The sequence below is a fragment of the Geotrypetes seraphini genome, chromosome 4 (genome assembly GCF_902459505.1).
Source record: "Geotrypetes seraphini chromosome 4, aGeoSer1.1, whole genome shotgun sequence".
NCBI lineage: Eukaryota > Metazoa > Chordata > Amphibia > Gymnophiona > Dermophiidae > Geotrypetes > Geotrypetes seraphini.
The window spans coordinates 40,249,904-40,275,737 of record NC_047087.1 but is presented as its reverse complement, the minus strand read 5'-3'; the positions used below and the strand labels follow the sequence as shown (position 1 = coordinate 40,275,737).

Genomic DNA, 25,834 nt, shown 5'->3' with positions numbered 1-25,834 from the left:
TAGTTTATAGGGACGGGTGGGGATGGAGGGGATTCCTCACGGGGATGGGTGGGGACGGAGGGATTCCTCGCGGGGACGGGTGGGATTCCTCACGGGGACGGGTGGGACTTTGGCGTGGACGGGTGGGGATGGGTGGAATTTCTGTCCCCGTGCAACTCTCTAGGCGGGAGCCTCACGTGCGCCTCGCATTTGCATGCATCGTCTGTGCGAACCTCATTAGCGGATCTGATGGATCCATCAGAGCTCAATTGCCATCGAGGTCTGTCAGAGCCAGAAAGGGGCACGGACCTCAGCTTTTTAAGGATGTGCAGTTTTAGATCCGCGAGGTCCGTGAGGAGACTATTAACGCTTTCTGAGAATGGAAGGGAATGTTTTAAAGTGGTGGGGATTAGAGAGGCCTGAGCCAAAAGTGGAGAAGCCTGTGCACTTCCTTCCAAGCATTCCCACTGCTACACCCCTACAAAGAAAGTTACAATTTGTTTTCATTCCTTTCATTTGCAGATGCACCCTGAAATAATGTTTAGGCCTGTAGGCTCCTACCCCTAGAGATTTTGATAATTAAACAGTTATGATCACCTGAATATCAGCACTCATAAAGTGATCTTATAAAATGTGCAAAAGTATATGCACTGATAGTTCTTTGAGTTTATTTGGCTCTTGGGACCTTGTTTAGTTTCAACTGTAGCTGCATATTAGTTCCCCATAGAAACTGCTGCCCTAGGTGACTACCTAGCTTGCCCAAGACTTAAGCTGATTCTGTACCCTTTCAGGCCTCTCTGAAAATGTCTTCAGGAGATGAGTGGCATTATTGATTGTGATTGGATTCAACAACAACAATTAAAAAAAAAAAAAAAAAAAAAGCAAGTCCTTGGGTACACAGCTACTGTACTTGTGCAACTACGAAGTTTTCATTAGCCTTCTGTAATAGATTTTACTATTTTGCTCTCACTTTAGAGATAATCCCATTTTTCTATAATAGATCACAATCACAGCTACATCGTTTCAGCCTGTACTCATAGAAGAATACTTGTACAAGGTGCAAAACCGCGCGGCGCCGTGGCTTAGTTGGTTAAAGCGCCTGTCTAGTAAACAGGAGATCCTGGGTTCGAATCCCAGCGGTGCCTAGCGAGTTGGTCCTCACTTTTTTTTATCTTTCTGTTGGTATTCACTTACAGGGTAGCATTCATATTTTTCTGTTTGCACCGTTACTATGCATACCCCAGACAAATGAACAGGAGAAAGAAGCTCAATTGTGGATTAACTGGAATCTCGCTCGAAAAGATACAAAACCCTCAAACGTGGGAGGTAAAATGCACTGTCGCAGTCAGGACTGTACTGTAATACTGAGGCTATAGATTCGTACTATTGCACTCGATTAGGGCAGGACACAAATGCGAACCGGAATTTCAGCTGGCAGCAGCAAAAGTGAGTAACCGCAAACATTCAGTTGATTTGTGTCATAAAAAGCCCTCTCGGTCACTCAAAGGTGCAACACCTTAAAAATAATAAACTGTCTGGTAGCGCTATAGAAATAATTAATCGTAGTTCCCATGACTGCAGCTTTGTTTCGTGCAATCTGCCAGCTGGGAAAGAGATGAGCTGAAGCTTCCATCTGAACTCAGCAGCACCTCCCGGCGGTACAGCCGCGGCTTTGCAGCAGGGGAGGAAAGAGGAGGGGCAGCGGGGCTCCTCCTCCGATTACAAATGACCCCTCAAGCCCACCAACCCCGCAGTGTGCCGGCCGGTGCAAAGCCGAAATGAGGGCAGCGAAGCCCCTCGCACGGCTCCAGGCGCTGCTGCACTTTCATTTGTTCCTCCTGTGGACTCATGGCAGGAAGTCTGACTACAGTGAAGAAGAAATCCAGATCCTGCTAAACCTGCACAACTTCTATCGGCGCCAAGTCGATCCACCGGCTGCAAACATGCAGAAACTGGTAGGTAGGTGGGAACAATAAGTCGAGTAGCTGTAAAAACGTTCATATGATCTTCAAAGTGCTTTGTTAACTATTGTATTTGGTTATCAAATGTATATACCGTCTCTCGGTGGAGCATTGTTCATTTTACAAACTACGTATATTGATGTAAAACGGATAAATAATAAACTATAAAGAAGCCCCCTAAACGCCGAGCCATCCTTTATTAAGCTCTACGGTGAATAAGCAGGCTGTACAGTATGCAAAACCGTTATGTCAACCATTACCTGCTAAGTACAGTACTTGATTGCGTTTTAATGCGGTGCAAGAGATAGATATAAAGGACAGATTGATTTCGTTCCAACATTTCTACTGTGCCAACTCAGAATATTACATCAACATAATTACTGTATGTAGAAATGTATCTACACCCTGACAATGGCATTTTAAACCGTTTAAACAATTTAAGAACATAAGAACATAAGAAGTTGCCTCCGCTGAGGCAGACCAGAGGTCCATCCTGCTCAGCGGTCCGCTCCCGCGGTGGCCCATCAAGCCCATTGCCTGAGCAGTGGTATATATCTATCTGTACCCTTCAATCCCTTTTTCTTCTAGGAATCTATCCAAACCTTCTTTGAAACCATTTAATGTTTTCTTGTCTACAACAGCCTCTGGAAGCGCGTTCCATGTATCCACCACCCTCTGAGTGAAGAAGAACTTCCTAGCGTTTGTTCTAAACCTGTCCCCTTTCAGTTTCTCCGAGTGCCCCCTTGTACTTGTGGTGCCCCTTAATTTGAAAAATCTGTCCCTGTCTACTTTTTCTATGCCTTTCAGGATCTTGAAGGTTTCTATCATGTCTCCTCTAAGTCTCCGCTTTTCCAGGGAGAAAAGTCCTAGCTGTTTTAATCTGTCGGTATATGGGAGATTTTCCATTCCCTTTATCAGTTTAGTCGCTCTTCTCTGTACTCCCTCTAGTATCGCCATGTCCTTCTTGAGGTGCGGCGACCAGTACTGGACACAGTACTCCAGATGCGGCCGCACCATTGCACGATACAGCGGCATGATGACTTCCCTCGTCCTGGTCGTGATACCCTTCTTAATGATACCCAACATTCTGTTAGCTTTCCTTGAGGCCGTGGCGCACTGCGCCGATGCCTTCAGTGTTGCGTCTACCATCACTCCCAGGTCTCTCGCCAGGTTACTGACACCTAGTGGTGTTCCCCCCATTTTGTACTTACAAAATGGGGGGAACACCACTAGGTGTCAGTAACCTGGAGAGAGACCTGGGAGTGATGGTAGACGCAACACTGAAGGCATCGGCGCAGTGCGCCACGGCCTCAAGGAAAGCTAACAGAATGTTGGGTATCATTAAGAAGGGTATTAAATGATAATAATTGTTAATTGTTAATTATTAATATATGGGTGGGTGGGGGGGGGGTAGGATTCTTTTATATTTATATATTTGGAGGAATATAAATAAGTTTGTCAAGTGATTAGTTAAAAATATTTCTGATTGATTATTATACACTTGTTGTAATATTTGAAAATGAATAAAGATTTATAAAAATAAAAACAAAAAACGTTTAAACAATTAAAGCTACTTTCAGTAGCTGCGATCTTACTAGTACCTGAATATAAATCACTTTGACCAGGGGTGTCCACACTTTTTGGGTTTGCGAGCTACTTTTAAAATGACCAAGTCAAAATGATCTACCAACAATAAACTTTTTTAAAAAAACACAAAGCACTATGTACGCAGAGAAAATGTTAATTATCATTTATATTCCTGGGTTTTTTCAAAGAGATCAAGGCAGATGATTCCATGCACTTAATAAAGGATGGTGTTTAGGGGGCTTCTTTATAGTTTATTATTTATCTGCTTTACATCGATATACATAGTTTGTAAAATGAACAATGCTTCACCAAGAGACGGTATATAAATTTGATAACTAAATACAATAGTTAACAACCATACAAAAATAGACAAATATACCCCCCTCCCTTTTTACTAAACCACAAGAGCTGTGCTGAATGCCCCAGGATGCTCTCAACGCTCATAGGCTCCCTGCGCTAAAAAATGCTATTGCGGTTTAGTAAAAGGGGGTTATAGTGCAAAATATAGACAGCAGATATAAATTCTCAAAACGGACACATTTTGATCACTAAATTGAAAATAAAATCATTTTTCCTACCTTTGTTGTCTGGTGATTTCATGAGTCTCTGGTTGCACTTTCTTCTTCTGACTGTGCATCCAATCTTTCTTCCCTTTCAGCCTGTATGCGTCCTCTCCTCCAGACCTCATTACCTCCCCCAACTTTTTCTTCCTCTCTCCCTGCCTCCCTTTCTTTTTTTCTCTCTTCATGCCCCCTTTCTTTCTATTTCCCTTCTTTCCTTCTGTCTCCCTGCCTGCCCCCTTTCTTTCTTTCTCCCTGCCCTCCCCCAAGCCACTGCTGCCGCCATCGGGGAACAGGCCCCCAAGCCGCCTCTGCCGCAATCGGGGAACAAGCCCCAAAGCCATCGCCGCCCCAAGCTCTCCCTGCTTCCCTGCGTCGAGCCGACCAGCATTCCTCTCCCCAACGTCAATTCTGCCATCGGAGAGGAAGTTCCGGGCCAGCCAGGCAGCGATTAGCTGGCCCGGAACTTCCTCTCCTACGGCAGAATTGACATCGGGGAGAGGAAGGCTGATCAGCCCAATAGATTGTGAAGGCAACGTGAGTTTATCACGGAGCCCAGGATGGGCTCTGCGATCGACTCACTTTGCCTTTGCAATCTACCAGTTGATCGTGACAACGTATTGGGCACCGCTGACTTAGACTATAAGTGGTATATAAATGCTTAAAAAAAAAAAAAAAGAGTATTGTCAAGAGTTGGAAGGTTGGAAATATATATTAATATACTTCATTAGTTTTTGTAGTTTCTTAATAATGTACTTCTTGTTGCATGATGATTCTCAGTGCTGAAATCTGTTCCATTTTTAAGAGGCCTTGCAAATGATTTCTCCAAGTATATATTGTTTAGCTATGGGGTTTTTTTCTATCGGGACAATCAATATCTATTTTCCCCAGTTAAACAAGATTTAGGTACAAATAGAACATTTTCTTTATTATTCGAGGATCAGTCTTGTAGCATAATTAAAAGGCACAGATATTTAAGCATCCTCTCATCTAACACTGAGGAAATGTGTGTAGAGAATGAAGTTCTGTAATCTAATCTGATCTTTCATTTGTGTGTCGCTCATACCTATTCAGGCTCTGGAGACGATTTACAGAGTGGGGTTAGTAGGGGGTCAGAAGGGGAATTGAGGAGGGCCTTAATTGAGAGAGAGGAGAAGAAGGGAGCGAGAAAATTCAGTTGTCAGGGAGGAGTTATGGCTTCGTCCAGAATAAGATGTGGTTAGGTTCTTTTCTGAGAGAGGCCTGTTGGTTCAGCTGTCAAAGAGGTAGGTTTTCAACTTCTTCCGGAATGACGTGTGGTTAGTTTATTTTCTGATCACTTCTGGTAGGTCATTCCAAGCTTTTACGCCCATGAACATAAGAAGTGCCTCTGCTGGGTCAGACCAGAGGTCTATCGTGCCCAGCAGTCTGCTTGCGCGGCGGCCCAACAGGTCCAGGACCTGTGTAGTAGTCCTCTATCTATACCTTTCTATCCCCTTTTCCTTCAGAAAATTGTCCAATCCCATCTTGAACCCTAATACTGTACTCTGACCTATCACGCCCTCTGGAAGCACATTCCAGGTGTCCACCACCCGTTGGGTGAAGAAAAACTTCCTAGCATTGGTTTTGAATCTGGTAAACATGGAGTGGAACATTCGTCTGTAGTGGAGATTTTTTGTGGATGGCAGATTTAGTTGTATCAATTTGTACCTTTGCTTAATCTTTTGTAAGCCGCATAGAACTTCACGGTATTGCGGTATATAAGCTGTTATTATTATTATTATTATTCTGTTTATGATTCTCCTAGAGGTGGACCAAGCCGTTGAAAATAGTTGGGTGAGGGGGGTGGCCGAGTTCTCTCATAGTGCGCTGCTGAGAAACCTGTAAGCAACAAATGTCTAACCTGGGTTATGAATGTTCTTGTATTGATATGTTGAGTTCTGTAGATAATGGCTGATGTGAAGGAATTGTATTTATTGTTTGTATAACATGTTATATGGGTTTTTTTATGATTGTTGGGTTTGTTTGTTTTTTAAATCTTTATTCATTTTTAAATTTTTTGTAAAGCTGCCTAGTTATAGGTGGTTAAGAAATCTTTCAAATAAATAAATACTTTATATCATTGTTAGGTTGAAGTGTGTTCCCTCATTCTGTGAAGTCATAAAAGGAAACATCCTGGCTCCATGTTGGAGAATGTTATATTGAGCATCTAATCTATCCTGTATGAAATCAAGTACTTTTTAATGGCGATCTTACTAGGTGACTGGATGGGTCATAGGTCTATATATTCCAAATATGATCCATTTTTATTTATTTATTTATTTTTTAAAGTAAAGGCTGGAGTGTGCATAGATCTCATCTTGCTAGAAGTTTTCAAAAATTAAAACTTATATTTCCTTCCATTAGGGGTAAAAACAGAACTTTCAAGAGATTCAATTACTCTCTCGCTTTCAAATTAACTGAGCTCTGGAATGAGTTACGGCTTACACTGAGAGATCCCTTCGTTGTATTCCGGAAAGCTCTGTAAACTTTCCTGTTTCCCAAACACTTTGGAAACTAAATCACTTTAGTTTATATTCTCTTTTACGTTTATGTATTATGTTCACTTTATTGTTAACCAAGTCGAGCTCCTTTTAGTTGAAGACCCGGTCTATAAAACTAAGGTTTAGTTTAGTAAAACTCAATTTCAAATATTAAGTTTAAGTTTATTTATTTATGTCACAATAAAGTACAAACATAATCAAAATCACATACATTACAATAATATCAAACACCATAAAACATACCAATAATATAAAACATACCAATAATATAAAAATCACAAAGAGGCTACCAGCTCCTCCCTTCAATACATGTCAGTTTATCACTTCACTGTTATCTATTACAATGGTCATTTCAAGAAGAAATACATAGCAATGGTGTTCTAGTGGTTAGCAAGGTGGCAGAATGCTTGGAAAAGGTGTTCTCCTTGTTAAACAATTACATAATTGATTGTCATTGATTACATTTAATATATTGTAGATGGGTCATAGGTGAGTAATTAGATGGGTCAAATGGGTCATGGACTGGCTTGCATGACCCATTGCTTACTCTGAATGGAACTGCCTGGGTGGGGGGAAGGGGGGTTCTTTATGTGACTTTTTCTTTATGTGTATCTTTTAGCTAATTTAAAGGGAGGGAGGTGGGGATGTGATGTGCAAAAGTGTCACCTTGGCTTGCCCACTTGCTGCACCTCCTAAATATCTAGAGACATCACTGCAATGCAGTCATTGTCAATATTGATGAAAAGCTGACTGGCTGTGGGGTCACCAGGGAAGATTTGGGAAGTTGTGGGCACTTGTTTTGTCGAGAATGCTGATTGGGTTAACATTAACACAGGCCTGTAGCTCCAACTAGAGAATGACACAGGGACAAATTTGTCCCCGTAGGAATTCAATTTCCCCATCCCCACAAGTTTTGTCACTGCCCATGTCCCATTCTTGCAAGCTCTGCCTTAACCACACAAGCCTCGAGCACTTATGATTTTAAAGTTTTTGAGACTTGTGCAGATGAGGACAGAGCTTAGGCATTGGTGGAATGAGGCATTATGACATCACAGTCTGAGCTCTAGAATGTTGCTGCTTATCATTTTAAAGTGTTTGAAGCTTGTGCAGATGAGGACGGAGCTTAGGCATTGGTGGAATGAGACATTATGACATCACAGTCTGAGCTCTAGAATGTTGCTGCTTATGATTTTAAAGGGTTCGAGGCTTGTGCAGATGAGGACAGAGCTTAGGTATTGGTGGAATGAAGCATTATGACATCACAGTCTGAGCTCTAGAATGTTGCTGCTTATCATTTTAAAGTGTTTGAAGCTTGTGCAGATGAGGACAGAGCTTGTGGGGATGGGACAGGAAAATGAGTTCCCGCAAGGATGGAGAAACATTTGTCCCCATGTCATTCTCTAGCTCAAACCCCTTCTTGCCCAGTTTCCATACCACTCTTGGGTGAGGTACTGTTTTAAGGTTTAAAGTAGAAGACATCCCCTTTCTCTGTCTTTTTCAATACTGTTTCAGGGGAACCCAGTGGTTGGTCTAACCTCTCAACTTTTACCAACACATGGACATCTGCAGTGTAAAAGTAAAGCTGTCTGACTTGCATTCTGGTGGCCAAAACCCAAAGAATAGCAACATTCCATACAGAATCTCAAAGAATAGCAAGATTCTGGAATCCCAAATAGTAGCAACATTCCATGCTACCGATCCGGGACAAACAGTGGCTTCCCCCATGTCTTTCTCAATAATAGACTATGGACTTTTCCTCTAGGAACTTGTTTGAACCTTTTTTTTTAAACCAGCCACTTTAACCGCTCTTACCACATCCTCTGGCCATGCGTTCTACAGCTTAAGTATTCTGTGAGTGAAAAAAATATTTCTTCCTATTAGTTTTCAAAGTATTAGGAGGAAATATTTTTTCACTCAGAGAATACTTAAGCTCTGGAACGCATTGCCGGAGATTGTGGTAAGAGCGGATAGCGTAGCTGGTTTTAAGAAAGGTTTGGACAATTTCCTGGAGGAAAAATCCATAGTTTGTTATTGAGAAAGATATGGGGGAAGCCACTGCTTGCCCTGGATTGGTAGCATGGAATGTTGCTACTCTTTGGGTTTTGGACAGGTACTAGTGACCTGGATTGGCCACCATGAGAACAAGCTAATGGACTTGATGGACCTTTGGTCTGACCCAGTAAATCTATTCTTATGTTCAAGTCTCTTTTAGAATATAACTCAAAGTAATACATTGCAAGTATCTGCTGTTAAGGATTCTACGGTGTTACATTCCAAAATTGAAATGCTGGAAAATATGAACAGAGTGAGGAATCTCCGCTTGGTTAATTTCCCAGTGACTCATTTATTATCCCCTGAAATTTTGTTAAGGAAATTTTTTAAAGAAATACTGGGATTACCCAATGCGGAAACTTTCCCAATTCACAATTATTATTATATTCCGCAAAAGAAAATACAATCCGACCAGGAAGAGGACATCTGATCACAAATGAAATTAATCTGACAGAATTTTTGGAAGACAGTCAAGAGGTGATTCAGAGTCGGTCCACTATGGTAATAACATGCATGGGTGAGATAGATAAAATGTTAATCATGAAACTTTACTTTAAAAATAGGTTGACAAAATTTTGTGGAGATTTGGTTAGGATTTTTCCTGATGTTTCAAGAGCTACGCAATTAAGAAGGAAAGAACTCCTGAAATTAAGAACAAGAGTTTTAGCTCTTGAGGCATCATTTTATTTAAAATTTCCATGTAAATGTCTTGTTAAATTACAGAGAAATACTATGTTGGCTAGACTTATCACTGGAATCAATCTAAATTGTCATATCAGGAAGAATTTCCAGTCTAATAATAATCTTCAAATCAAGTAATAAGGAAATACTTGGATACACGATCCTCAGGGTCAAATTACCCAATAGTTCAAGTGAACACAGCTCACCGAACCCGATCTTCATAGGATCAATCGTATCTTTTTTTATCTTTTTATATATATAGTTTTTTTTAAACAATTTTCTTATCCTTAGATTGTAGATATAAAGTTTTTACTTAGCTTCATAATTTTTAAAGGGGAGCGCCTCCACCAACATGTCCATGTTTCACACGCTTTTTTCAGGGTCGAGGCTCCCTAATATATCTGTAAAAAAAGTTTAAAAAAATATAAAAAGACTACAAATGATTTTAAAATAAGTTTCTTGGGTAATGCTTTACACTATCTATATTTGAATATATTTAAATGTTTTACAGATATATTAGGGAGCCTCGACCCTGAAAAAAGCGTGTGAAACATGGACATGTTGGTGGAGGCGCTCCCCTTTAAAAATTATGAAGCTAAGTAAAAACTTTATATCTACAATCTAAGGATAAGAAAATTGTTTAAAAAAAACTATATATATAAAAAGATACGATTGATCCTATGAAGATCGGGTTCGGTGAGCAGTGTTCATTTGAACTATTGGGTAATTTGACCCTGAGGATCGTGTATCCAAGTATTTCCTTATTACTTGATTTGAAGATTATTATTAGACTGGAAATTCTTTACAGGACATTGAATATGTATTTTGGGACCCCATTCAATTACAACAATTTTTAATGGCTCGAGAACAGAAATGAGGTTTGTTGGTTTAATGTTTCACTACTGAGAAAGTTGGAGGATGTCAGAGTCCCAATAATAGGGAATGGTCATGATTCATATGAATCAAGAACCAATTCTTAGTTTTCTTTCTATCTTAAGTTAGTTGATATAGCAGGATGGCTCCCCAGTTTTTGTGGGCTTGAAAAGGAATTTTGGGTTATATGTATAATGATTGTAAAACTTTTTGTAAGAATCCTTTTTCTTTGATATCATTTGATATTAAAATTGTTAAATTTGCATAAAAAAAGAATATAACGTGCCTGCTTTACACTTTACAGTGTATATTAGAGAGATTTCAGGAAATGAAATGATACCTATAGTGTTGATTTTACCAGGAATGGCAGAATGAGCTGGCCAGCATGGCTCAGGACTGGGCGGACACATGCACCTTTGAACATGGACAGCCCGAGAGAGACAGACAGCCATTTGAAGACATTGGACAGAATCTCAACAAGTTTACCAGCTCGAACCTGAAGCGTCTTGATTCAGTAAGGATTACTCTCGAGGTGTTGCTTTAAAACCAGAATGAGATAAAAGGATAACTAATTGTAGAATGTAATTGTAAAGCAATTCTAGCTGTAAATATAAACCCAATGTACTATGCTAATATACCCCTCCCCCCAATTTAGTCTACTTTTATCTAACATGGGGTTACCAGATGCCACTGATTTTCAGGGATTGACCCCAATTTCAGGCCCTCGTCCTGATGATTCATTGCTTGGCAAACATCTGGCCCTGATTTTAGTGATGACAACAGAGGTGCTGTAGTGTGCAAATCCCTGTCTGCCCTCCCTCTTGCTATTATGTTACAAGAAGAATTCTCCACTAATCCTATATAATAAAACCCTAGCCGCGCATGCGCACTCCTACCTGCGTGTTCTGTTTTCCCTGATCTGTGAGATGTAAGTCTGTGGCGGCAGGAGTGCGCATGCGTGAGTCCCCAGCCTTACAGCACCTAACTACACTTGCGGCAGGACTGGCTGCCAGCGCAGGACTCCCTGCTTTCTCGCGGCAAAAAAACAGTGAGTTTTTCACGGTCTGATCCTCCCATCCCTTCCTGACGTCTGACCAGCCCCCCCTTCCCTTCCCACGGTCCAGACTCCAAACCTGTCTGCAGCACTCTACACACGCTGCTTTGGGGCCTTCAGGACAGTAGAAGGCCACGAAGCAGCGTGTGTAGAGTGCTGCAGACGCTACTAGAGTCGGCAGGTTTGTCAGGACCGCGAGAAGGGACTAAGGGAACCGGACAGACTTCTAGCACCCGTTAATGTAACGGGCTAAAATACTAGTAAAATATATCACTCCCAAAGAGAGGAATATACAGGCAATCCCCAAGTTACAGGCCCGACTTAAATACAACTCGTACTTAAGAACGCAGTCGCAGCTCAATTTGATTTCGTCGAGCAGCATTTCCAGTGGCATAGACTCCTATACTTCTGTAGCAGATTCAGGAATGGTGTATGGCCACATTAAAAACAGTGTGTGGTTGTGCATGCTGTACTTTAGAGGGAACACTGGCAGGGACAGTTGTCCCTTTTGTCATTTGGGAGCAGAGGTAAGCAGCAAGAATCTGAAAATCTACAAGTTCTGACTTACATACAAATCCGACTTAAGAACAGCTTTAAAAACGTAACTCGTTCTTAACCCAGGGACTGCCTGTACTTTTATATTAAGTAGATGTTAACTTGGGGAAAGCCCTGCCTGCTTAAAGCTTAGCTCTGTATAATATTAAAGAACAGAACTTGGAGCATTTGAGAAGAATTAGAATTTTATTTTTACAGAGCAAATTTATTTATAAGAATAGGCAGGCAGTAAATGCAGTTACAATTAGGATCGTACACAAGGAAAAAGTGCCACAAGATAAAATATTGCTAGAGAAAAAGAATGATTTAATTTTAAGCTGGAGTGAAAAGTTACTCACTATGATACAGGCCTTTGCTGGAAGAACAGTCATTCAAGAGCACATGGTAGAGCTGAGAGCTTTTCAGGAACACATGACAGGGTGGAGCGAGTCTCCGGCGATGATTCAAAAAGAGAGAGCATGGGTGAATTTTCCTCTTTATTTTTCCATGAAAGTTTAGAAAGATTTTTAAAAAATACAAGAGAATATAAAACTGAAACATCAATGAGGTTCACAGTACATCAATACAAAACAGAGTTACAATATCTGTTTGTATGCTTACATTCAAAATCAATGGAACAGAGAGAATTGATAAGAAGTAAGGTTTCAACATTAAACACTGCTGGAAAATGATTGAAAATCTGCCTGCAAAGGAGACCAGTGTCTGTTGAAAAAGACTGTGGTTCCAAATTTCTTGGCAAAGACCAATTCATATTTATAGTAATGTAAAACTGATTGCTACCAGTGATGTGAGGAAAGAGAGCTAGTTGACTTTCATGAAAGACTTCTCAGGAAACTACAAAGCCATGGCATAGAGGGGGATATACAAAGGTGGATAGGCAAATGGCTGGAAAACCGAAAGCAGAGAGTGGGCATAAATGGGAAGTTCTCTGACTGGGAGAAAGTGACTAGTGGTGTACCACAGGGCTCGGTACTTGGGCCGATCCTTTTTAATATTTATATCAATGACCTGGAGGAAGGAACAACCAGTGAGATCATCAAGTTTGCAGATGATACAAAACTATGCCGGGCAATCAGATCGCAGGAGGATAGAGAGGAACTCCAGAGCGACTTGTGTCGGTTAGAAACATGGGCGGAGAAATGGCAGATGAAGTTCAATGTGGAGAAATGCAAGGTAATGCATTTAGGCAATAAGAATAAGGAATACGAGTATACAATGTCAGGTGCAACTCTGGGGAAGAGTGAACAAGAAAAGGACCTGGGTGTACTGATAGATAGGACCCTGAAGCCGTCGGCACAATGCGCGGCAGCGGCAAAGAAGGCAAATAGAATGTTGGGCATGATAAAGAAAGGAATCTCGAGTAGATCGGAGAAAGTTATAATGCCGCTTTATAGGGCAATGGTCAGACCACACTTGGAATACTGCGTCCAACATTGGTCTCCCTACCTAAAGAAGGATATAAAACTGCTGGAGAGGGTGCAGAGACGAGCAACAAAACTGGTGAAGGGTATGGAGAAACTGGAATACGAGGATAGACTTATAACACTAGGATTGTTCTCCCTAGAGAAAAGGAGACTGCGTGGGGATATGATCGAGACCTTCAAAATACTGAAAGGAATCGACAAAATAGAGCAGAGAAGATTATTTACATTGTCCAATTTGACACGGACTAGAGGACATGAAATGAAGCTAAGGGGGGACAGGTTCAGGACTAATGTCAGGAAGTTCTGCTTCACTCAGAGAGTGGTTGACGCCTGGAATGCCCTCCCAGAGGAGATTATTGCGGAATCGACCGTCCTAGGCTTCAAGAGCAAACTAGATGCATATCTCCTTAAGAGAGGCATATAAAGATATGATGGACTATAAATTACGCCAGGGTACACCTGGCAGGGCCTCCGCGTGCGCGGATCACCGGACTTGATGGACCAAAGGTCTGATCCGGAGATGGCAGTTCTTATGTTCTTATGTTCTAATTAGAAAGAATGAGCTTAAGCGCTATAGAGAGAAGAATATTAAGGAGTTTAGTATGATTTTCACTTAGAACCATTCCTGGAGAATGAGACATGAAAATTACTATGGAGAGAGAGATATCAGCTTGGATATCAAAAATTTTTAGTATAATATTCCAAACTTCTTTCCAATATTGTGATACATATAAACAATCATATATCATATGAAGTAATGAGCCAACAGCTCGTCCACAGTTCCAACAATTATTAGACGGAAGAAGGCCTGCCAGTGAGAGCTTATGTGGAGTCCACAAGGCTTTATGGTACAGGAAATACATGGGACATGCTAGCTGAAGCCAAAGGCCTCGCTGTTCTTTTCCAAAATTGTGACCAGTCCTGTTCCTCTAAGGGAGAACCATAATCTTTTTCCCAGATATGTTGTAGGCATGGGATTGGAAAGAAGTGTATTATTTTTAAAGTATCTAGAATGCTGTCCTGGGGAGTGAAGCTAAAATTAGAAAAATTATAGTCATTGATCCTGTCACAAAAGGATTGAAAACAAATTAATCTGAAATGTTTTTCATAATTTTTGCAAACATAATAACTAGAAAAGATTTAAGAAGAACCCCCCCCCCAAAAAAAAACCAACTGCTTTTGCTTATTTTGCACAGGTTTACTGAATGATTGTTGACCCAAATATTTAAGCTGTAAAATGTCCTCGGAAATGCACTAATACATTGCTTTCTTTTCAGCTGGAAGCTCGGACCCATATACCTTTAAGGACTTGGTGGGATGAGGTGACATGGTATGATTTCTCCAGTGATCAGTGCTTAGGACCTATCTGTGGTCATTACACACAGGTAACGATGAAAGATCCTAATAGTTTGTCACTTTGCTAATTTTTCCCACGATTCGTGACTAGGGAGTCATTTTCCCTGTAACTTTTTCTCACTACTTGTGACCAAGTAGTCACAATCTTATGCTTATCTTTACTTTTCTTACTTCCTATTCTTTCCATATCCTACCCTCTTTTTCCTATCCTGTTTGTTTTTCCTTTAAAATATTGTAAACCTTTCCTGCCCTTTTTGTCCTCTTGCATCTAGTCGGTTAATTGTTCTGTCTACATTTCCCTTGTTATAGTTTTGTTTTAAATATAGCCCATTGTTCTAATTTATTGTACACCGCTTTGATTTGACTTTTTTTTTTGTTAAAAATGGCGGAATATCAAATAAAATAACTATAATGCAGTGTCACGCATTATCCTTCAACCTGTGACCAGCACTTCAATGTCTTCATTTTTTTTTTTAGCTTGTTTGGGCAAGGACAAAATATGTGGGATGTGGCTATTTGAATGGCACACGATGCCCTGGGAAGTTCACCTATGTTGTTTGCAACTATGGTCCAACGTAAGTAATGTAATGAAAAAAAGATTATATACAGTATAATCTCGTTATAACAGACTCGCTTATAACGGAATCTCGCTTATAGCGGACGAGGCCCACTGGTCCTGGCCGAGCGCCATTATAAACATGCAGAAAATCATTGGATATAGCGGACTCGCATATAATGGACTTTTGGATATAACGGACAATTTGGTCCCCACAGCCACTTTTAGCTGTAGTTTCATTCGCCTATAACGGACATGCAGGCTCTGCCTACAAGGCACGTGGCATGCCGGTGATATAGCATCAAAATGCAGCCCAGAAAAGAATGACAGAGTATTTTTCTTTCCAGTATAGTGTTCTGGTTTGCAATGATTTTGTACCATACCAATGTTTTGTTCTTGATGTTGCTGATATGGCTTGTGCAGTGACTGTTCATTGATTGTACATTGTTTCAAGTTGCCCTAAATAAAGTTTTAAAAAAATGCAACTTTGGATATAACGGACTCTGGATATAACGGACCGTTTTTCCAGGTCCCTTAAAGTCTGTTATAATGAGATTATACTGTAATACTGACTTTGGTTCTGCAAGTTACTCTATGGCAGGGCTGCCCAAGACCGGTCCTCGAAATCTACTAGAAGGCCAGGTTTTCAGGATATCCACAATGAATATGCATGAGAGAGATTTGCCTGCACTGCCTTCCTGGTATGCAAATCTCTCTCATGCATATTCATTGTGGATATCCTGAAAACCTGGCCTGCCAGTAGATCTCGAGGACTGGACTTGGGCAGCCCTGCTCTATGGGGAATGGTCCGAACATGGAGACGTTAAGGGTCAACTAAGCTGCACTAGGTGCTAGAATGTGCCTAAAACAGTTTAAAGTGGGATACTATGGGATACTCAGGCACACTAAAAAAATGTAGAATGTTGGGGGTCAGAGAGTGGGCATTCGTGAGTTAATCAGTTAACACAGCTACATTATTGTGCGCTGACTGATTAGCACAGGAATAGTGCATGAACCATTACCGCCTACAAAATGGATGGTGTTACGTGCACACGCGCTAATTTTTTAATTGGTGTACGCTGTTGGTAGGGTGACCCAGGATACCCATTCCAGAAGGGAGACTTTTTAGCCAGTCCTGGATTTCTGCCAACCTCATCCTGGTACATTATGGAACCTGCAGCACTGATTTCAATGGATAGACTCATGGACTACAAATACTACACTGCTTTGGGATTTAATTTTAAAACCAGGACTGGCCAAAAAGTCTCTCCTCTGGCATGGGTAACCTGGTCACCCTAACTATTGACATTAGTGCATAGCCATTAATAAGAAATAGGAAAAGGCCATTTTTATGGTTGCAGTAAAAATGGTCTTAGTGCATGAGAAAAACCTGTATAAGGGCACTCCAAGACCTTTTTTTTACCACAGCTTAGTTAAAAGGACCCCTTTCACAGGTCTCATAAATTGGCCTCTTTGAAAATTTGCTAGAGTTGAGTGCATTAAATTTTACTCAGAATTTCACTAACCTCTTAAATTTAGGAGCATAATAAGTTGGTGGTAACAGGGGTGGAATTAGGACAGGAAAAAGAAGTTAAGAGCTTAGCAGTGATTTTTTGCACTAGCCTCAAAAATTATGCTCATTGTATTATTTGGTATGTCAATGAGAGCAAAGAGTCAGATATCATCAAATAATAACAAGCTATTACTCATAATGACTGGGGTTGCCATTCAACAAATTACTTATAACTGGAAGAACTGGAGTAGACTAAATTATAATTTTTGGTGGAATTCATTATGTCATATGTATAAAATGGAAAGAGTAATAGCAACACAGCGAGGGTATATTGGGAAATATCAAGATGTGTGGGAGCCATTAACAAAATTTTGTAATGATTAGTTGTTACTTTTCCCTTAATTCTTAAAGTTCATTTTATCCAATCAGGAGCTGCTTTGACACGCAGCTCCTGATTGGTAAGGCCCGACTTAGTGCAGGAAGAGGCGGTCGGAGCATACAGCGAGTGATTTCCTGCACTCGTTGGCACTCCGGCTGCTCTCTCCTGCCTCTCCCGCTGCCCTCTCCAGTCTCCCCCATGAAAAACCGTATTCGCAGTTTTTCAAGATTCGCAGGGGTTTCTGGAACGGAACCCCCACGAATATCGGGGGAGTACTGTATTACAAACCAAATTCAACAACAATGCATCATACAACAGCAGACCACGCAAGGACATCCGTGTGAATCCTTCACGGAGACCCAAGAGATCCAAAGCCCCCACCAAAAGACCTTCCCCATCCCCCCCCCCACCTGTCAAAAGTTCAAAAGAGAACTCCTAGCTCTATGGGACAGACCCTCCCAAACAGGAGCCCAGATTCTCATGAATTTCCTCCACTGACCAGGACCACCCCTGCAGACATCCAGATATTTGAATTTTAATAAGGTGAATTTCTATGGGGGGTTTTATATTTAAATCATTTTTATTAAGCATTTCTGTTGCAATGTACAACACTGAGCAATAAGAACGCAACAAAAACAACCTTCAGTTTGTAGAAAAACATCAACCAACCCACCCTTCCACCCCATCAACCCACCCACCCAGGGAACAGCAGCTAAATCAGTGTATGGGACTCTGAAACTATTGGTTTTTTAAAAAAAAGATAATGTTGGAAAGTGCTAGAAAATCCTTGCAAGTGCATGTCCTCACTTCCTCCTTTTTTACTCACTTTGACCTTCATTGTGATATCCTGTTAATGACATATTTATGCACAATGAGATTTTCTTTGTTATTACTGTTCTATATATTTGTATACTTCCTTAAAACCAATAAAATATTTTGAACAAAAAAAAAAAAAAAAAGTTTATATGGTACTTAATTTGCTGAGGAATGGAATTTGTCTGTTAATTTATTGTATGTTTCTATCATAACTATCTTAATTGTCATTTTGGCAGAGGTAACATTGGACTAAATCCTAAACAGCCCTACATCAGAGGAGAGCCTTGCTCTAAATGTGACTCCAGACATGGCTGGTGTGATGATAAACTTTGCAGTAAGAATTTTATCATTTCCAGAAGAAAGTATGTTCCTTAATTTTTGTGTCCTATTTATGATTTTAGTTTAAAACAGTGTCTCTCAAACTGTGTGCCAATGCACAGTGGTGTGCCCCAAAGAGATTCAGGGTGTGGCACGAGATTTCAGAATTTTACTTTATTTTTTAAAAATTCCCTTCATAAGTATACACCAGAATAGATGACATGTACATCGCGTATGTGAGAGTCTGCCAGTGTTATGAGTGTGTGTGTGAGGATACAACTGCCCAGACAAGTATCATTCTTTGACGTGATTGGTCCTTGAAAACTAATGGCAAGCAATTTTAGTTGTATTATGTATGCAGTCGTTATCCTAACTTGAGCAACAAAGCAATCAAAGCTTTGTTACCATTTGGATCTTCTTATCTTTGCGAACTTGGATTTTCAGCTCTGAAAGAAATTAAATTAAAAAAAGAGAACAACTGCAGATGATGGATATTGAAAGGTGTGTTTGCTTGTCGACTTTTGAGCTGCGTTTTGAGTTAATTTGAACTAAAAAAACAAGCACATTCATAGCATTGATTAGCAATTTTATTCTATCTACTTTAGTTTCACCGTTGTTCCAATTACCCATACATAGCTTAAAGAACTTTAAATAAATAACTCTTAGATTTAATTTTTTTGTTGATTTTGCAATTTTATCATTTCAGTTATAATGTGCCGTAAATACATTTGCTCTGTTTAGTGTGGCAGAGCTAAAAAAAAAGTTTGAGAGACACTGGTTTAAAACAATGGAAGCAGTTAGACTTTATTTTTGCATTTGTCAACATTGGCCTTTAGATTTCTTTGCCTTCCCAAACCTGATTTTAAGGTGAGTTACATTTAGGTGCAATAGGATATTTCCTGCCCCAAAGATCTTACATACTTGATTTGCAAATAGTAACATAACATAGTAAATGACGGCAGATAAAGACCTGAATGGTCCATCCAGTCTGCCCATTAGTTATACTCATAACAGCGGAAGCTGGAGTGGCCCGCCTCCATGAAGCATACCCATCCTAACCTTGAAACCCCAATCCAACCCCCCTCCAAAAAGACACGTATACCTGAGTGGTGAAACCTGGCCGCAGCCCTGTTTATTGTCAAATAAACATATTTAAATAACATTTACATATAATAAACAACATATACAAACAGCATTATATAACAGTTTATCTGATTAAACCCACACAATGGTATCACCATTGTGACCCTGATCCCGAGCTACCGACAAAGATGAAAATGGCCTCCGACCCTGCCGTCTAAGCAAGGGTCCGAGGAGTGGCATGACCCACATGCCCCCTTGTCCAAGGTCATCAGACCCACCAGGCACGGCTCCCAGCCAGCCCACCACTCATCCCATGATGAGACCAGTCGCCAGTAGCTCGGGATACCGCCAACCGAAAACCCAACACTGTACCCCTCAGAACCAACGGGCGGGAGGGCGGGAAAGCAGCCTCGGAGGACCGGAAACCGTTACGGTCCTCCGAGAGCCCTGCTTATATACCCCCTCCCCACCCTACCCTGCGGCCCCGACTCGACCCTTTAGGAGGTCCCTCCCACGGCAGGAAAGACCTCCCCCCCTCAATTTAGCTTCCCTGCTTGCCTAACCGCCCCTTCCTAACTTTTACCTGACGGACGGCTCCGCGGGCCTCCCAGCTCCGCGTTAGAGCCGCACGTCGAGACAAGCTCTCGGGCTTTTTATAACAGCGGAAGCTGGAGTGGCCCGCCTCCCTGAAGCATACCCATCCTAACCTTGAAACCCCAATCCAACCCCCCTCCAAAAAGACACGTATACCTGAGTGGTGAAACCTGGCCGCAGCCCTGTTTATTGTCAAATAAACATATTTAAATAACATTTACATATAATAAACAACATATACAAACAGCATTATATAACAGTTTATCTGATTAAACCCACACAATGGTATCACCATTGTGACCCTGATCCCGAGCTACCGACATAGATGAAAATGGCCCCCGACCCTGCCGTCTAAGCAAGGGTCCGAGGGGTGGCATGACCCACATGCCCCCTTGTCCAGGGTCATCAGACCCACCAGGCACGGCTCCCAGCCGGCCCACCACTCATCCCATGATGAGACCAGCCGCCAGTAGCTCGGGATACCGCCACAGGCCTGAAACTTGTTACAGCCCCCCCCCCCCCCAACAATGAACAGAGCTGCGGGTAGAGGTCTAACAAGCGTTCGCAACAAGAAGCAAAATCATCGAGCAAGAGATCCCACCCGATGTCCGACAAATGTACCTGATCCCTGTAAAACAACCCTGAACAAGAAACATCAACCCAAACATGCCTGATCTGCACCCCGCCCCGAGCGTCCACCCACCTCCCAATTTGTCGATTCACTTTGATAAGCCCCCTGGTCCATCTACGTGACACCAACCGCTTCGGTCGCGGAATAATGTCGGACCAAACGAGCCGAGCACCAGGAAACCAACCCTGAATCACTCCAAGATCTCCTATTACCATATCAATTAAAAATTTTCCACTGAGTGAATCAACATCATTGCCCCCAAGGTGAAAAATTAAAAGATCCGGACGCCGGGCACGATGACTAAGATCGTCCAGAAGAGGGAGCAGCTGGTGCCAACGCATACCCCGCTGTCCCCACCAAGAGACATAGACTCCACGAAGACGAAGGCCCAAGTGCTGATCACACGGTCGGACCGCAGCACGCTCCCCGGCCCAGTGGACGAAGGAGTGCCCGATGATCCAAACCGACAGGACCCGTCAAGTGGCACCTGTAAAGCAAAACCCAGCAGTCAAGCCAACGTCCCCCGACACCTTACAAATTAGTAACAGGAGGCCATGCAGGGAACCACCCAACAGGCCCCAAAAGCAAACAGCCCCCTTTCCAAACCGTCCACCCCGCCAAGCTGCCCTGGACCCCCCCTACCGGCTCAGGAGCACCCTTACCCACTTGAATGACCCGACGGAGAACCCCTCCGCCTGGCTCCCGACGAATGGTTGTAGCCACGATAGGCATCCGAGGACCAACGACCCAACCGTCGAATAACCTCCGCAGGCACCCCCGCCTCGAAGGCACTGGTAGCAGCCCCTATGCAAAAGGAGTGCGTGCCGAAGCGCATCGGCTCAACGCCGCAATGACCCAGAGCCCGACGCAAAACTGCCAGAAATTGGAAACGAGTAAGGCGAGTGCCGTCGGCATGAAGAAACAACGCCAAGTCCGAATCAGGTCGAACCGCCATATAGGCAGCCAGAGATTGGACGGGGCACGAAGTACAGCCCTCCACTCGGTGCAATACTATCGTGCGCCCTCTGCCCAGCTGATCCGACTTAGACCGGGCGATGAATAACCGCACTGTATCCCCATCCACGAGCACTTGACTATGCAGGAGACCGCGCATGCCCTGTAAGTCAGACGGGTGAACAAGCAACTCACCCACTCGTAAAGCCCCGAAGAACGCCAACGAAAAAGCCGCCCTAAATAAACCAGCTTCAAAGCCCGAATGCGCAATCCCAGGCAAAACCCCTAAGATGCGGGATAACAATGCATGCGTGATAGGCAACCGGGAATCTGGCAACCACGGAGCCACCCGATCCCAGGCCGCCAGCATCCTGCGTGGCAAAAATCCCGTCACTGGGCAGAACCACCCGAAGGCCCTACAAAAGAAAGCAAAGCCGGCCAGATGACCCGCCGCTGCACTACGAGAACAGCCCGCAGACAGGGAATCAGCTAAGAAGTCCGCTAACAAGACCTCAGTGACAGGGCCGGGGACCCAACCCCGCGGACGCAGAAAGTTGAACACTGTGACAAAACCCCGATTGTACCGAGTCCAAGTAGCAGGAGCTACGGACTGATGCAACAGGCTCCAGATCCGCTCACCACCAGGTTCCACAAGTGCTCTGGCATCGGTGACCTGTCCGTCTTCGCTGTCGGCGCCAGCTGCCGGAACTGCAAAAATTGAAATCGAGAAAGGGCATCAGCAAGCTTGTTCTGAACCCTGGGGACGTGACGAGCCCGAATGTATAAATTAAGATGCAAACAGCGTAAGACAAGTTCCCGCATCACCGCGTTCACCTTCAAGCCTTTCGCAGCTTGCCGGTTCACCACCTCCACCACCCCCATGTTGTCACACCAGAAAACAACACGCCGATTCCGTAACTTCTCCGGCCACAACTCACATGCCACCAACAAGGGGAAAAGTTCCAGCAAGGTCACATTGCGAGTAATACCCGCCTGACGCCAACCCTCAGGCCACGCTGCCACGCACCACTCCCCCTGACAATAAAGACCAAAACCCACACCGCCAGCAGCATCCGATTGCAGCTCGAGATCCACGGAAGAGACGTCGGGAAGCTGAATCGGGAGCGACCCGTTAAACTGGGATAAGAATAAAGACCACATATGCAAGTCCGCTCGAATCCCCGCTGTAATCCGTACGAAGTGTCTACGATCACGTATACCCGACGTCGCCACCGCCGGACGACGAGAAAAGGCTCGGCCCATAGGCAGTACCCGACAGGCAAAGTTAAGGGACCCCAACAAAGATTGAACCACCCTCAGAGTAGGTTTACGGGTGTCCCGAACAAGCGAAATCAAAGCTAACAACTGTCGCACTTTACCGGACGGGAGCCGAGTCACCATAGCCACCGAGTCAATCTCGATCCCCAAGAAAGTGAGACAAGTAGTGGGCCCTTCAGATTTATCAGCAGACAACGGCACCCCAAATTCAGCAGCCATGGCTTCGAAAGTAGATTTCAACAGACTACAATCACCAGAACCCACCCCACCAACGAAAAGAAAATCATCCAGATAGTGAACCACCGACTCCCTCCCCGCACGACGAACAGTAACCCAATGCAGAAAGGAGCTGAACAACTCAAAGAATGCGCAAGAGACGGAACAACCCATCGGCAGACAGCGATCAAAGTAAAAGGCACCCTCGAACCGAAACCCCAGCAGAGGATACGGAGACGGATGAACCGGCAATAGCCTAAAGGCTGACTCGATATCCACTTTAGCCAGCAAAGAACCACTGCCAGCCTGTCGAACGAGGTGTAAGGCACAGTCGAAGGAGGCATAGCGGACAGAGCAAAGATCGCGAGGAATACCATCATTCACCGAGCGCCCCACGGGCATGGACAAATTATGGATCAGGCGATATTTGCCCGGCTCTTTCTTAGGGATAATCGCCAGAGGGGACAATACCATCACAGGGAACGGGCGCTCCCGAAAGGGCCCCGCAATTCGCGCCAGATCCAGTTCTTCACACAACTTACGTCGCACCTCCACCCGCAACTGAGACACCGAAGAAGCGTTGGACGCCTGAACATTAGCCAAAGGAAGTGAATATGGAATAACAAAACCCTCACTAAAGCCCCGGACAAGCGTCGCAGCGGCCCGCGCATCACTGTAGAGGTCCAACCAAGGCCTCATGGCACCCACCCGGACCGGGGTGGGCAACCCCTGCACTCCGACCTCACTTAGCCAGGGTGGGAGGTGGCCCAGCTCCCTTCTTGGGGCACTTGAGCGCTGAGTGCCCTTGCCCACACAAGGAGCAGGCATGACGGAAACGACAGTCCGTAAAGGAACAGGAAGATTTATTGAACTGCCAGCAAAGGCCAGGACCCCCCCCAGCCCCCGGGCCCCCAATGGGATGAAAGAAACGAGCCCTCCCAGAGACTTGAGACCCCGGCTTCCCCGACGCACTCAATCAACCGCAGGTTTCGACATCTGAGTGAGCCTCAGATTGATGTCCTGCGTACCCCAGGACATGTGCCGGTTTTCCTCCATCTTGTCGCGGAACGCTTCATCGTAGTTGAACCACGACCACCCGCCGAACCGCTGATAAGCGTCGAGGATGGAATCAGCATAGGCCAGCAACAGGCCGTAGTCCTGAGGGTGCTCCCGCCCCCAGACACTCGCCAACCTCAAAAATGCACGCGTCCAATTCACAACATTGCGGGACACCAAGCCCACCTTTTGCTTCCCCCCCTCCTTCTTACTCTTCTTCTTCCGCCCACGCACTCTGCCCTCCAGAAGCCGAAAAACGTCAACGCACGTACGCTTCTGGATCTTACGACGGAGAGACCGCGGAACCTTCTCCCACAGTTCCGACAGCGCCACGAGAGCCGGAGCTCCCCGACTATCCCCCTCCTGCGCTGGCTTCTCACCCGCCCCCCGCCGAGGTGACCCTGCCGAGGAAGACGACGTCGAAGAGGAAGAGGAGGTGAAAGAAGACGAAGAGGACGAAGAAGAAGAAGCCCTACTCCGACGGCCCTTCCTACCCTTCTTCTTCCCTTTCCCCCCTTTGTCCCCAACCCCAGCCTCTAAGGCCATGTTACCCGTGGTCCTGACTCCTCCAGGTCCGCTTCCCGCACCTGCTGCTCCAGGAGTGGCGCCCTCCGAAGCAACCACCATAACAGGGCTCTGGCTCGCCTGCATTGGCTCCTCAACTCTGGTCCGCGGGGCTTCATTCCGACCTCCAGCCGACACTCCGGCAGAACAGGGCTCCATGAAGCGCTCACGTCCAGCGGCGGGATCCTGGGGAAAAAAATCCAAACAGGGGCCAGCAACCTGCACAGTATGAGGAGAAGTTAACCCTGGGGGCCAAGCCCCCACCAACTGATTTCCCCCCCCTTCCAACCTCCGAGACCCGCCCCCAAAAGAGGTGCCAAGGCCCCCAGACGGCGATGGAACAGCTCCTGGGAACGGAGGAGGACCCATAGCCCAGGGGCCGGATCCCCAAGGAGAACCCCAAGGCCCAAACGCCCACGGCGGCCACCTAGAGGACGCCGGTGACCCACGATCCAACCCAGACGTGGAGGGAAACACGGGGGTATCCACCCCAACCTCACCCCTCACCCCAGAGGAATACGCCGGCCCACCCTGCTGGCCAGGCTCGAACCCAGCCCAGACTCCCCTGGAACCACCCGGAGCTGCTAAAGGCACTTCAATAGAAGGCACGCTCCCAGCAGCAGAAGCCCTCCCAGCTCCCTCAGTAGCAGCTGCTGAAGACTCCACAGGCACACAGCCTGCTCGAGGGACGTCTCTACCCCTCCCACAGCCTCCCTGCAGCCTGCTTCTGCCCCTGCGGGCCGACCCCGCGCAGCCACTACCCGACAGTACCTCCCCCCCTACCTCCAGCGCTATTGCGGTTCGGGCAGTCGAACGCGAGCGCCGAGGAGGTAAAGATCGGCCCCTCCCACCAGAGGCACTCACCGGCTCCCGGTCTTCTTCGTCCAGCGAGTCTCCGGCTAACAGGGACAGCTCCGCGGGATCAGCAGCATCGGAGGTGGGTGCACGCGCCATCCTCCCGACCCGACACTCGCCGCCGACACCCTCTGCCGTTCCGACACCCAAAATCGAAACCGACCATGTGGCAGGCCTCAGGACTTCGCGAACCTCCGACCCCGACCCCGACCGGAAACCGTTACGGTCCTCCGAGAGCCCTGCTTATATACCCCCTCCCCACCCTACCCTGCGGCCCCGACTCAACCCTTTAGGAGGTCCCTCCCATGGCAGGAAAGACCTCCCCCCCTCAATTTAGCTTCCCTGCCTGCCTAACCGCCCCTTCCTAACTTTTACCCGACGGACGGCTCCGCGGGCTTCCCAGCTCCGCGTTAGAGC

General features: G+C 44.8%; 1 protein-coding gene and 1 non-coding gene across 4 annotated transcripts in view; both read left to right on the top strand.

The window, feature by feature from the left end:
* Positions 1–1,050: 1,050 nt before the first annotated feature.
* TRNAT-AGU lies at positions 1,051–1,124 on the top strand. The gene has a single exon. It is a non-coding gene; the product is annotated as a tRNA-Thr (tRNA).
* Positions 1,125–1,723: 599 nt separating this feature from the next.
* The window catches only part of LOC117358625 (GLIPR1-like protein 1), a 61,135-nt gene continuing 37,024 nt past the window's right edge, over positions 1,724–25,834 (top strand). For all 3 annotated transcript variants that reach the window (XM_033940041.1, XM_033940042.1, XM_033940043.1), the window contains exons 1-5: positions 1,724–1,934; positions 10,577–10,729; positions 14,526–14,633; positions 15,082–15,179; positions 18,105–18,202. In XM_033940041.1, the coding sequence (XP_033795932.1) occupies positions 1,758–1,934; positions 10,577–10,729; positions 14,526–14,633; positions 15,082–15,179; positions 18,105–18,202 (634 nt within the window). In that variant the 5' untranslated portion in view covers positions 1,724–1,757. The remainder of the gene's footprint in view (positions 1,935–10,576; positions 10,730–14,525; positions 14,634–15,081; positions 15,180–18,104; positions 18,203–25,834) is intronic.